General features: G+C 47.8%; 1 protein-coding gene across 3 annotated transcripts in view; it reads right to left on the bottom strand.

Annotated features, from left to right (window-relative positions):
* The window catches only part of LOC120485860 (neprilysin-like), a 289,808-nt gene that overhangs the window by 101,824 nt on the left and 174,581 nt on the right, over positions 1-13,403 (bottom strand). For all 3 annotated transcript variants that reach the window (XM_089135413.1, XM_089135414.1, XM_089135415.1), the window contains 2 exons: positions 467-560; positions 252-380 (listed from right to left, as the gene is read on the bottom strand). In XM_089135413.1, coding sequence (XP_088991539.1) covers positions 252-380; positions 467-560 — 223 coding nt within the window. The remainder of the gene's footprint in view (positions 1-251; positions 381-466; positions 561-13,403) is intronic.

Genomic DNA, 13,403 nt, shown 5'->3' with positions numbered 1-13,403 from the left:
ATGTACATGTGGTGGGCTTGAGGCCAGAAGAGTGCAGTAATTAATGGAGTGTTAGAGAGTGTGTTTTGTGACAGGTGGTGTTGGTGCACTGCTCAGCTGTTCTTATGCATGTGAGAAAATGGACCCGACTCATGTCACCCCACACAGGACTGAGATTATGTACAAACACACAAGCACATCCAAGCAATGGTTGGTAGGACCAACCATTATTGGACCTACTCAGATATACACTGCATGCACACACAGCTCACCATGTCTTTGCTATCTCCAGCAAAGGCTTGCTCCACGTACAATCTACCCACAGCATTCTCCATGTTGTTGTTCACATAGATGGCACACTGTCTCCAAACTGCTACTTCAGATGTAGTACCATAGATAGCCTGAGAGAGGTGGGATAAAGAGCATAAATGTTTTTAAAATTATGACAGTTAATTCACAGTTTGAATCTAACTTTTTTGGTCTTTACCTTTCTGAAAGCTTTTCTGGTTTCCCTGTATTGCCTGCTTAAACCAACCACCAGATTCATAACAAAACGCCACACCAGGTAGTTCTGTATGTCCCTGCACATACAATCACATGGTTTATATGTATACTGTATATTTTAAATTGGTTTAGTGTATTCAGGGAGCCCAGTTATTGAGACAGTTCTCTTTCGAGTGGAACTCAATGCTTCATTATGATGTTAACACAATGGGAAAGCTTCTGTTTGAGCCGGCGTCTGAAGCACATGTGGAAAACAAGCCAATCACAGAGAAAGATCATGAGATATCAGTGTGCCATGAAGACCATAAATAGAAGCCCGAAAAATGTGTCATCAGCTTCTTTGTCTCCCGGAAAGTCCACTGTGTGTGTTAGAAGTAAACAGAAAAAAAATCTAAATTTATTTTATTTTATTTATTTACTGTTTATTTGAATAGGGACAGATACAAAAAAACATAGATTATTACATAAAGAGCAATCCGATGCCTGTATCATAGTGTTTATAGCCAAGGCTAATTCGCAACACCAGTCCCTAGAAGGGCTTTTAACAATCAAGAGAAATACAGGAAAAAAGAAAAAAGAAAAAAAAATGACAGTGAATACAATAAAATGTCAAGAAACCAGTTAGCACCAATAAAAATGAGTAGATAAACACATTCACTCAAACTCACACAGATACACACCTCACATACACAACAATATACAATTTCATATGGCATGATCACACTGCTGCTGCTGTATGAACCAGGCTTTTGTTAGTTTTTTGATGGTGGACAGTTTAGTTAAGGTCTTTATATTTGTTGGAAGACAGTTCCACAGATTGGCTCCTTTCACAGAAAAAACATTTTGGGCAAAAGAAGTTTTAAAAAATGGAACTTTACAGTCTCCATGTGTAGTAGCTCTTGTTGATCTGGAGGGTTCGAGCCTGTACACAAATTTACAGGTGCAAGTACTATTATTAAGAATAATCTCAATAGCTTTAGACCTGCGATGTTGCCATAGGTACGATAATTTTTCTCCGCTTATCGTCCTTGGCTGCCTGTGGCGAGTTCCCCCTCTGCTAAGTGACGGCTGGATGATGTCTCTCACGAAGATCAGCTGTTGCTCAATCCAGGAAGCAATGGAGACCGATGTTAATTCCACTGGATGTTTATTGCTCAAGTGGAAATTTTTCAAGATACGTGACACGTATTTCAGGAGTGGCAATCCAAACTCCCTCCTGTTGGCCCGCCTCACACAGAATACTCCGTTTTGAAAGAATACTCCGGAAAGAATGGATGCGACCCTACTCCAGACCCTACACGTACACACGCACACACACACACACTCACAAAACCGGTGCTTGAGGCTTACTAGTGGGCATCCAGCGACTCGGGCCTGAGTATCCACCTAATCCACACCAAACCCGTGCACAGCAACACAATCAGCACAGCAATGGTCACACTGTGGAGGTACACTACACACACACACACACACACACCAAAAAGGGCCCACCGCCTCGAGCATGCTGACCCCACCGTCAGTACTCAGTTCCTCAACAGATAACAAGGACAGAATAAAACAGAATTAACTACAGATTGTGGTTTCACACCATGAATCATACAAACAACAATGACAGAAATGAAATATGGTTGCAAAAACAACAGTGATCCTAATAAGAGAAATAAACAAAAAGACAAATGAAATAACTTTACAAAACGATAATAATGCTGGTCAATGAAATAAACAAAAAAGAACCAAATTAGCTCAGCAAAACAAGGATAGTAAACAAAAAAGAAAGACACTTTACAGAACAACAATAATGCTAAGAAATGAAATAAACAAAGAGGCACAGGAATCAACGTCAGAAAACAACAACAATGCTAGTAAATAAAATGACAAAAAAAACTTTTAAGAGACAACGACACAAGCCCTCAACGATCAATAAATCACGTAGGGTAACGATCAATAAATCACGTGTGTTATCCTCATCCGAGGATAACACAAATCTGAGGGCAGAAACCTAGTCGGCCACACGAATGACCGTCGATGCAGTTCTCTTACGAGAGGTTCTCTCGTATTGCGTAAGCTAGCTTACGCTACGGGAAAGGTTCATCTTTGCTGAGAAGTTGAAGCCAAAAAATGATTCCATAATTTTGTAATCATTGTCAACGCAGTCTCTTCTGAGGCAGACCATGAGCGGGCTAGCTAGCGGCTCATTGGTTCGCTCAGAGAGAATGCACGAACCTATGGGAGAGCGGCGCTGAGTCCGCGGCCAATGAGCGGACGGCGCTCGCTTACTGCGTCACAGCCCGCCAAAAGGGGCGTGGCTACAGTGTATAAAGGTCGCTCTCCCAGCTCGTTCGTTGATTCTTGTTCATTCAGCGAGCTACACGCATCCGCTGTCCTGGGAAGAAGCCGCCGTCGTTGAGAAGGCACCGTCTAGCGAGCTCCGGAGTCTGAGGAAGCCGGCCGTCTGCCACCTTCAGCCGCCCAGCAAGCTAGCGCCATCCGACGCGTATCCTTTCTTATTATTCCTTCTAAAAGAGCACGAGCGTCTTTTTAAAGATGCCTCGTAATTCCTGCGGCTCCTGCCGCTCTCCGCTCAAGGATGGAGACCGCCACCCCATCTGCGCTCTCTGTCTCGGAGTGGAACACGCAGAACTCGCCCTCGCCAACGGAGGATGCGACCACTGCGAGGACCTGCCGCTGTCAACCCTGCGGGCTCGACTACAGGCGGTCAAAACCGCTCCAGCGCCGCCTCTCACTTCGCCGCGGAAGAAGAAACGCCGCTCCCAGAGGCCGCCGGAGCCCCCTGCGGATCCATGTGGGCCGCCGCCGCCGCCCACCGACCGCTCTCCCTCTCCGCCCCTGCCGGACTTACAGTTGCCGCCGAGTGGCCGCTCTGTCGCCTCCGATGACACCGCGGATGAGAAGGACTCTTGTTCGCTGCACGCTTCGGACAGCGAGGATTGGTCGTCGATCGGCTCATCGACGAGAGAGTCTGCGGGGACCCGCGCCGGCATCGAAGAGGAACTAACGCGCCTCCTTTCTCAGGCCGTTAGCCGCCTGGGTCTCGAGTGGTCTCCTCCCCCTGAGCAACCACCGAACCGCATGGATGGAAAGTTCCTGCACCGGCGTCCGGCCCCCGCCTGCAGCCGGGCTGCACCCTTCCTGCCTGAGCTTCACAGCGAGCTCACGAAATCCTGGAATGCTCCTCTCTCGGCTCGTAATCGCTCTGATGTGTCCGCTTCGCTGCGCTCAGTGGACGGAGCTGCCGAGAAGGGTTATACTGCCATGCCGCCCGTCGAGGACTCGGTCGCCGCTCATCTCTGCCCGCCCTCTGCTAGATGGCGGTCTGCTCATATGCTTCCCTCTAAAGCGTGCAGAGCGACCTCTAACTTTCATGCCCGCGCCTATTCCGCCGCCGGTCAGGCCGCTTCAGCGCTGCATTCGATGTCTGTCCTCCAGGTGCTCCAGAGCGACATCTTGTGTGAAATGGCGAGCAGCGGGAGGCAACCGCCCGTCCTTTCGGATCTGAGAAGCGCTTTGGATCTTTCCCTTCGCGCCACTAAAGCCGCCGCACAAGCTCTAGGGAGATGCATGGCCGCCCTCTGTGTCGCCGAGAGACACTTATGGCTCACGCTTACCGACATGGGAGAGTCAGAACGTGCCGCGTTCCTCAACGCGCCTATTTCCCCTACCGGGCTCTTCGGATCCGCCGTCACGGGCATCGTTGACCGCTTCTCCGAGGTTCAAAAAGCGACTCAGGCCATGAACTTGTCCTGCCCCGCCGCTCGAGCTCTTCGACGGGCCGTTCTCACGAGCCGCCTGCCAGAACCACACAGCAGCGCCCGCCTCAGCAAGCTCAGCAGCCCCAGCGTAGACAGGGCGGCCGCCCTCGCTCTCGCTCAGACAGCCGCCGCAGACAGCCTCCTCCCCGGGGGCCTCGTCCCAAGATCACGCTGAAGCCTGATCAACAGAAGTCTGCCTAGCACAGCTGAGAAAAAGACGGTTTTCTCCCGCTGCGGCCGGACCACCGTCAAAGCTTCGCCCACTGTTAGTCCCCGTCTCACCGCTGACTACAGTAGTGTTTACCGCCACAAACAAGCCGGTTTCCCTGCCCGCTTGCGAGCGACTAAAAGCCGTTTTCACGGCTACCCAGAGAGTTCACAAAAAGAGCATAAAAGCCTCAAGTGTAAAAAATGTGCCCACAACCATGTGCTCACGTACACACACAAGCACTTTATGCCCAGGGTCCCTCGCAGAGCCCATTCTCACGGAGCGTGCACTATCCGCTCCAGCAGCAGAGAACATAAGCACGCCCACGAGCCCGTGCGCGTGTCCCCCCTCTGCCTGCTCTGTCTCAAGGCCCTTAAACTCCTCTCTGAGTGTAAGTCCCGTTGCCTTCCACATTATAAGCGTGCCCACACCCAGTGTCCAGCCCGCAATGTGCAGCAATCAGGGCGAAATCGCCATTCAACCACTAGCCGTATGCTACGAAGCGTGGGAAGCCATCCCCGGCATCTCCCCGTGGGTTTTAAGCATAATAAAGAATGGGTATCGATTACAGTTTCGTCGCCGCCCGCCACGCTCGCGCGTGCGGCTCGAATCCACTGTCAGCCCGGCTGCTATGAACACGCTTCGCTTAGAAATAGCCAAGCTACTGCAGAAGGGCGCTATAGAGAGAGTCCCGCCATCTATGACCGAGTCGGGGTTTTACGGCCGTTATTTTCTGGTTCCCAAGAAAGACGGCGGCCTCAGGCCGATCTTAGATCTCAGGGCTTTGAACAAAGCGCTCATGAAGAGACCGTTCAAAATGCTCACAGTCAGGAAACTCCTCGCGCACGTCCGCCAGGGGGACTGGTTCATCTCTCTAGACCTGAAAGACGCCTATTTTCAGATCCAGATAAACCCTCATCACAGGCCATTCCTACGTTTCGCCTTCGAGGGCCAAGTTAACCAGTATGCCGTTCTCCCGTTCGGCCTATCCTTAGCACCCCGTACGTTCACGAAGTGCATGGATACAGCGCTCGCCCCCCTGCGAAGTCAAGGGCTGCGCATACTGAATTATCTGGACGACTGGCTGATTCTAGCAGATTCCCAGACGGAGCTGCTGTCGCACCGCACAGTTCTCCTCAACCATCTGGAAGCGCTGGGACTCTCTGTCAACTGGACAAAGAGCTCTCTCCAGCCCAGTCAAACTATTTCGTTCCTTGGAATAGATTTGAACTCTATCACGATGACGGCTCGCTTATCCACACAGCGCGCGCGCCGTGTTCAGCGCCTAGCCGCCTCGTTTCAGATGGGTACCCTTACATCCCTGAAATCGCTTCAGAGGATGCTGGGTCATATGGCTTCAGCCTCCGCTGTGCTACAGCTGGGTCTTCTGCACATGCGCCCCCTTCAACTCTGGTTAAAGAGCCGCGTATCCCACCACGAGTGGACGACGGGCCGCCAGATGATCAGGATTACTCAGACATGTATCACTGCACTGCAGCCATGGGCAGCAAGCGAGTGGTTTCAGAAGGGCGTTACCATGGGAACCTTCTCTCGCCGGAAAGTCATCTCGACAGACGCATCCAACTCGGGTTGGGGAGCGGTTTGCGAGGGCTCACCGGCCGCCGGCCAGTGGTCGAGCCACGAGAGTTCCTTACACATAAACTGTCTGGAAATGATCGCGGTCGAGAACGCGCTGCTGTGCTTCCTCCCGCGCATAAACGGTCACCACGTCCTGATTCGCTCCGACAATATGGCCGTGGTATCATACATCAACCGTCAGGGCGGCGTCAGATCCAAGAATCTCTTTCATCTGACACGCCGCATCCTATTGTGGTCCCAGAGTCACCTGCTATCGCTCAGAGCGACGCACGTGCCGGGCCATCTGAACGACGGTCCAGACAGGCTGTCCAGGAACCTGGTCTCCCCCGGAGAATGGTCCCTGCACACTCAAACAGTCCAAACACTGTGGCGCCTATTCGGCAGAGCGGAGATAGATCTTTTCGCGTCAGAAGAGAACGCTCACTGCCCAATATTCTTTTCAAAGAGCGAGGACGCGCTAGCCCAGGATTGGCCCCGCCGCCCGCTCTATGCTTTCCCCCCGATTTCTCTGCTACCGCAGGTCATTCAGAGAATCAGGGACTCACGCCACTCGGTGCTCCTCATAGCCTCGCGCTGGGAGAATCAGATTTGGTTCCCGGAGCTAACACGTCTGTCACAGACAGCCCCGTGGCCCATTCCAATCAGAGCAGATCTCCTCACTCAAGCCCGCGGCTCGATCTGGCATCCCCATCCACAGCGCTGGGCGCTTCATGCATGGGTGACCAACGACTACGCGTCGAATTGCCAGAAGGGGTTTTGAACACGATCAAACACGCCAGAGCGGATTCTACCAGAAAGCTCTATGCTGCAAAATGGTCTGTGTTCTCCAAATGGTGCACCGACAAGAATTTGGACCCACGGACGTGCGAGGTTTCGTCTTTGCTAGTGTTCCTTCAGGAGATGCTGGATAAGGGCAGGTCCCCATCCACTCTTAAGGTTTACGTGGCAGCCGTCGCGGCGTTCGTTGAACCCCGGCGCGCCCAGTCGCTGGGCAAAGACGAGCTAATCATCCGCTTCCTCAGGGGAGCCAGAAGGATGAACCCCCCTCGCCCCCCTACGGTGCCGGTCTGGGATCTTTCTATAGTTCTAGAAGCTCTGAAAGCCCCACCGTTTGAACCACTTGAGTCCGTGGAGCTAAAATACCTCTCGTTAAAAACCGTTCTTCTGACGGCTCTCGCCTCAGTAAAACGTGTGGGGGACATTCACGCGCTATCTTCGAGCGCCGCGTGCCTAGAGTTTGGACCGAGTGACTCCATAGTCATTCTAAAGCCTAGACACGGCTACGTTCCAAAAGCGATTGGTACCCCTTTCAGGGCGCAAGTGATCACTCTATCGGCGCTGCCTGCATCCGATAGCGAACGTGACGCTGACCGCCTCTGCCCGGTTCGGGCTATCAGAGTGTACACTACACGCGTTGCCGCGTTCAGACGCTCGGAGCAGCTGTTTGTGTCGTTCGGTGGCCGCACCAAGGGACTAGCCGCCTCGAAACAGACCCTATCCAGGTGGATAGTAGACGCGATTGCCTCTGCTTATGCCGCTAAAGACCTGCCTTGCCCTCTGGGCATCAGGGCTCATTCCACCAGAGGCATGGCCTCATCGTGGGCATGGTCCTGCGGGATTTCCATCCACGACATTTGTGTGGCTGCGGGATGGGCCTCCCCCTCCACTTTTGTCAGATTTTATAACTTGGAAGTTCCAGCCTTACAGGCTAAAATTCTGGCGGTCTAGTACTCACAGCCCTCCTATAGAAGCCGCACTATCGGGAGTTCCATCACAACCGGCTCACCCCTTGTGTTCCCCTATGTGCTTATGCATTAGCCTACACATCACGGCCCGCCTTCGCCGGCCGCCTTGGGCGTTTTTGCACTAGATGATAACGGCCGCTATGCTGGCCGCCGTATTATCTTCATCCACTTATAGATTCCCCCGGTGTGTTCCCTGGGATGCTTAGTGGTTACTTAGCGCGCACGGCGTTGACCAGGTGTTCCCGTAGCGTAAGCTAGCTTACGCAATACGAGAGAACCTCTCGTAAGAGAACGAATCGGTTACCTAACGTAACCTCGGTTCTCTCTAGATGAGGGAACGAGTATTGCGTTCCCGGCCGTGCTTGCGCCACTAGCGTTTCGCTTCATGCTACAGAATCAACGAAACGAGCTGGGAGAGCGACCTTTATACACTGTAGCCACGCCCCTTTTGGCGGGCTGTGACGCAGTAAGCGAGCGCCGTCCGCTCATTGGCCGCGGACTCAGCGCCGCTCTCCCATAGGTTCGTGCATTCTCTCTGAGCGAACCAATGAGCCGCTAGCTAGCCCGCTCATGGTCTGCCTCAGAAGAGACTGCGTTGACAATGATTACAAAATTATGGAATAATTTTTTGGCTTCAACTTCTCAGCAAAGATGAACCTTTCCCGTAGCGTAAGCTAGCTTACGCAATACTCGTTCCCTCATCTAGAGAGAACCGAGGTTACGTTAGGTAACCGATTCGTTTTCTTGGAATGATGAGCTCAGTCTATTATCTTGGACTCGGCGACAAGTTTAGCACGTACAAGTGATATGTATAAACAACATTTAAGCACAGCAGCAGTTGCCCTAGGGCCGGCCGCAAATGCTTCCTTGCTATGGTAGCTATCCCTAAAACACAAAATAATAGTTCTATTAAAGGGTTAGTTCACCCAAAAATGAAAATTCTGTCAGTATTTACTCACCCTCATGTTGTTCCAACCCCGTAAGACCTTCGTTCATCTTCGGAACACAAATTAAGATATTTAAAGGGTTAGTTCACCCAAAAATGAAAATTCTGTCAGTATTTACTCACCCTCATGTTGTTCCAACCCCGTAAGACCTTCGTTCATCTTCGGAAAACGAATTAAGATATTTAAGATATTAAAATCGCTCCTGCATACAGTCCATAGGCTTCTTGAGGGACTGGCTCTTGCCGTCCCCGAAAAGTCATAAAAGACATCGTTAAAATAGTTCAAGTGACTACAGGGGCTCAATCTTAAGTTTATCAAACGACGAGAACACTTTTGTGCGCAAAAAAACAACAAAAATAACGACTTTATTTCAACTATTCGTTTATTTCTCCCTCTGCGCGAGTCAGCTAACTAGTTTAATAGCGTAAGCTTCTGTTATTGTACGTCACACGCATCACACACACATGACCAGCGTCGACCAATAGTGAGCCTACGTGTGACGTAGCTCTACGCAATCACACTACGTTAACGGACTATAGGCTTATGGAGAAGGAAGTGAATAGTTGAAATAAAGTCGTTATTTTTGTTGTTTTTTTGCGCACAAAAGTGTTCTCGTCGTTTGATAAACTTAAGATTGAGCCCCTGTAGTCACTTGGACTATTTTAACGATGTCTTCAATTACTTTTCGAGGACAGCAAGAGCCAGTCCCTCAAGAAGCCTATGGACTGTATGCAGGAGCGATTTTAATATCCTAAATATCTTAATTTGTGTTCCGAAGATGAACGAAGGTCTTACGGGGTTGGAACAACATGAGGGTGAGTAAATACTGACAGAATTTTCATTTTTGGGTGAACTAACCCTTTAAGATATTAAGATCGCTCCTGCATACAGTCCATAGGCTTCTTGAGGGACTGGCTCTTGCTGTCCCCGAAAAGTAATTAAAGACATCGTTAAAATAGTCCAAGTGACTACAGGGGCTCAATCTTAAGTTTATCAAACGACGAGAACACTTTTGTGCGCAAAAAAACAACAAAAATAACGACTTTATTTCAACTATTCACTTCCTTCTCCATAAGCCTGTAGTCAGTTAACGTAGTGTGATTGCGTAGAGCTACGTCACACGTAGGCTCACTATTGGCCGACGCTGGTCATGTGTGTGTGATGCGTGTGACGTACAATAACAAAAGCTTACGCTATTAAACTAGTAACCTGACTCGCGCAGAGGGTAAAATAAATGAATAGTTGAAATAAAGTCGTTATTTTTGTTGTTTTTTTGCGCACAAAAGTGTTCTCGTCGTTTGATAAACTTAAGATTGAGCCCCTGTAGTCACTTGGACTATTTTAACAATGTCTTTTATGACTTTTCGGGGACAGCAAGAGCCAGTCCCTCAAGAAGCCTATGGACTGTATGCAGGAGCGATCTTAATATCTTAAATATCTTAATTTGTGTTCCGAAGATGAACGAAGGTCTTACGGGGTTGGAACAACATGAGGGTGAGTAAATACTGACAGAATTTTCATTTTTGGGTGAACTAACCCTTTAAGCTACCACCAAATTAAAGCAACCACATTTCCCAACTGGAGAAAAACTTACAGACACATGACAGACATGACAAGGCACCGTGCGCGAGTCAACAGCGGTAACACATGCCGTTCAATCCGATAGAAACAAATGGGATAGCCGAAAAAACAGCAAGGAGTTCTATGACAAATCGGAATCACACATAAACCACCAGCAAACTAGCAACAGTACAACATTTGTGAAAGACTTCTACATACCTGCGACACTACCAAAAACTGGGTGAACCCAAACAACACAAGCCTCCAGCGTCATGCACTGCCCCCAAGGGGAACGCTCGAGCTATAACATCCTTCTCCTGACATGATTGGCCACCAAGAACCAACCACGAGCCAATCGTAGACCAGGAAGGATAAAATCCACTATAATCAATGGGGAGGAGGGACTGGATTCAACCACAGTCCATCCTGCCGCATTTACAATAGACAGAAATAGATAACATAACATAACATAAAACAGATAAAATGATCAATTTATAAAGGACAGAGATTACCCAAAAGCTAACCTGAACAAATGAGTCTTCACTTGCCCCCTAAAACTGTCCACATTCTCAGCAAACCTAATACTGGTCTGGTATGGCACCCAGACTAAGGAATGTCAAAGCATTCCTTAGTCTGGGTGCCATAGCGGTGAAGGCTGTATCCCCACGTCTTTAAACAAGTGCATGGTGTAGATAGCAGATTTTGGTTATTAGACCTGAGAGACCAGAGAGGGGTATGAACATTATTGATGTCAGCAAGATAAGCAGGGACCTGGCCATGAATAGCCCTATAGGTTATGGTTAGTATTTTGGAACCTGTAAGTTACAGGAAGCCAGTGAAGGGAGCAGAGTATCGGGGTGATATGGGTCCGCCTATTTGATCTAGTAAGTGACCTAGCATGGCATCAGACGAGCAATATAAGCAGTCCCACATAGCAACATTGTTTCTGCACAGATTCGGCCCACATCTGGCACTTTTGGCATGCAAATCTGGCCCACATGCAGCAATGACTGACAGCGCTTGGGTGGCCCACTCCTGTTTGCCAGATCTGGGCCAAAAGCAGGCCATAGCAATGCCACATGTCAGCCAAGAGCAAAGAAATAAACCAGAACTGGACTTTATCTGAGCCACAAAATCGGTGTATATTAAACATGGAGTCATCTCAACCTTAATAAGCCTGTTAACAAACAGAATCACTGAAGGAAAGAAGAGAATGGAAAAAGAGACAAGCAGAACAACTACAACTGACTTTAGACACAGTCTTAGATGAAATCACCTGAAGAGAAAAGATCTCAGCAGAGGAGGATTGAACAACTCCACTAACAGCATTACCAACTTCACTAATTACCAACCAGACTGACTTTATTTCTTTATTTCTTCTTCTTCTACAGAAGATTTTTTTGAGAATCAACAGAGGTTTAAAGGTACCCTCTGGCATTTAAAATCAAATCATACACCATATTACATACCAGATGGAGGCAGTATACCTCCAGAAATACCTCTGCGGCCGTGCGCACTCATGTCTTCAAACAACACGGGCGCGTGCTGTGTTGCTCTGTCTTCCTCGTGCATATTAATCAAATAAATTGACACGATAAGGTTGGAAGACCGCAGTTTCAAGTGGAGCATTTGGAGATTTTTATAGATTAGAGACTAAATTAACAGCATCTCAATACTAATTTATAAAGGCCGTCTCATAGACAAGTCGGTGCATTTCGACGATATGGGAAAATTAAAGCCCAGGCTATTATTTCTAGTTTTATGGTATTCGTTTTGTTCATATTACATTTTTATCATTAGTTTTAATTAATTTGACAGACAGCATTCCCTGATGTGGACCAAGCTTCTTTCAGAGCTTACAACTCTCACAACACTTTTCACACACTCTCACGCCACACATCAATTTTGTCATGCACAGAAAAGGACATGGAGACCGATGTCAGCTCTCAGATTCTGTTAATTTTATTACACAATTCAAACAATAAATACAGTTTTGGTGCTTTACACGACAGATCCCTAACGCACGTGAACCGATCATCTCTACTAGCTAATGGTAAAAGAACACGAACACTGTTGAAAGATACAGCATGTTAACTTACGAAAATATATTCCTCATGCATAATATCGACTAATCATTTTTTTTAACTCTTTCCTGAACTGAAATGTAGTAGTGGGCTGTATTTTCCACACGACATTCCATGACATCAGGTTCAAGCGGGTTCAAGTACACAAAAGCCGCGCGACTTACTCGTTTACAGCAGTTTGGCTGGTGGTTATGTTGCTCGCCCGCATACCGCCTCCCATGGCCGAAACTGGTATTACGACACCTGCCGGGCCGGGGCTAGTAATTTAGCATGCTAATTCAGGTTAATATCTCGGCAGCACTATAACTTCTCATTTTTTTAATGACGTCATCAACCTTATTTCTTCTCATTCTTTTGATGCGTGTAGCTCATTTTTGGGATATTTTAACCTCAATTTTTACATAGGGCACCTTTAACTCTGTGTTTCATTAGAAGTCACCATAAACTCAGAATCTGTGAAGGAGAAAATCGTAATTGGTTACCATTATGGAGATCAGTGTTTGCTTTAGTTGGGCTCTTGAGCCTTAAGTATTTTAGAATTTGTTATAACAGCCAAATGAACAAAGAGAAAAGGTGATTTGATGGTGTTCGCTGTTTAACTTAGTCATTATTTCACGATCATTTGAGTTAAATTTAACTCATTTCTGAGTTAAATTAACTTTTTTGTTACAACACTGTCTTTGAAAATAATAATATTCTTAACTTTTACAATGTAATCCAAATAATTTCTTAAAACTTAATTTTAAAAAGACATCAAGAATCAGCCTGTGAATCTCAATAATGGTCACAATTATAAAGCATTTTGCAGTGTATTCTGGATGCCACCAATCAAAACTCATTCATGGCTCCCATCATGCATTGCTGTATGAATAACTAATAGGCTTATGTTCAGAGTTAATCTTTTTGTCACCATTGTTGAGATTCATAGGCTAATTCTTGATCTCTGTAGGTGCCTATCTGAAATATTTTTAAGTTTGTTTGTTTTTGGTTTTTTTGCAATTGATTTG

The sequence above is a fragment of the Pimephales promelas genome, chromosome 10 (genome assembly GCF_988280905.1).
Source record: "Pimephales promelas chromosome 10, fPimPro1.hap1.1, whole genome shotgun sequence".
Classification (NCBI taxonomy): domain Eukaryota; kingdom Metazoa; phylum Chordata; class Actinopteri; order Cypriniformes; family Leuciscidae; genus Pimephales; species Pimephales promelas.
Note: the sequence above shows the minus strand (reverse complement) of the source record. Positions and strands in the feature narration are given on the sequence as shown.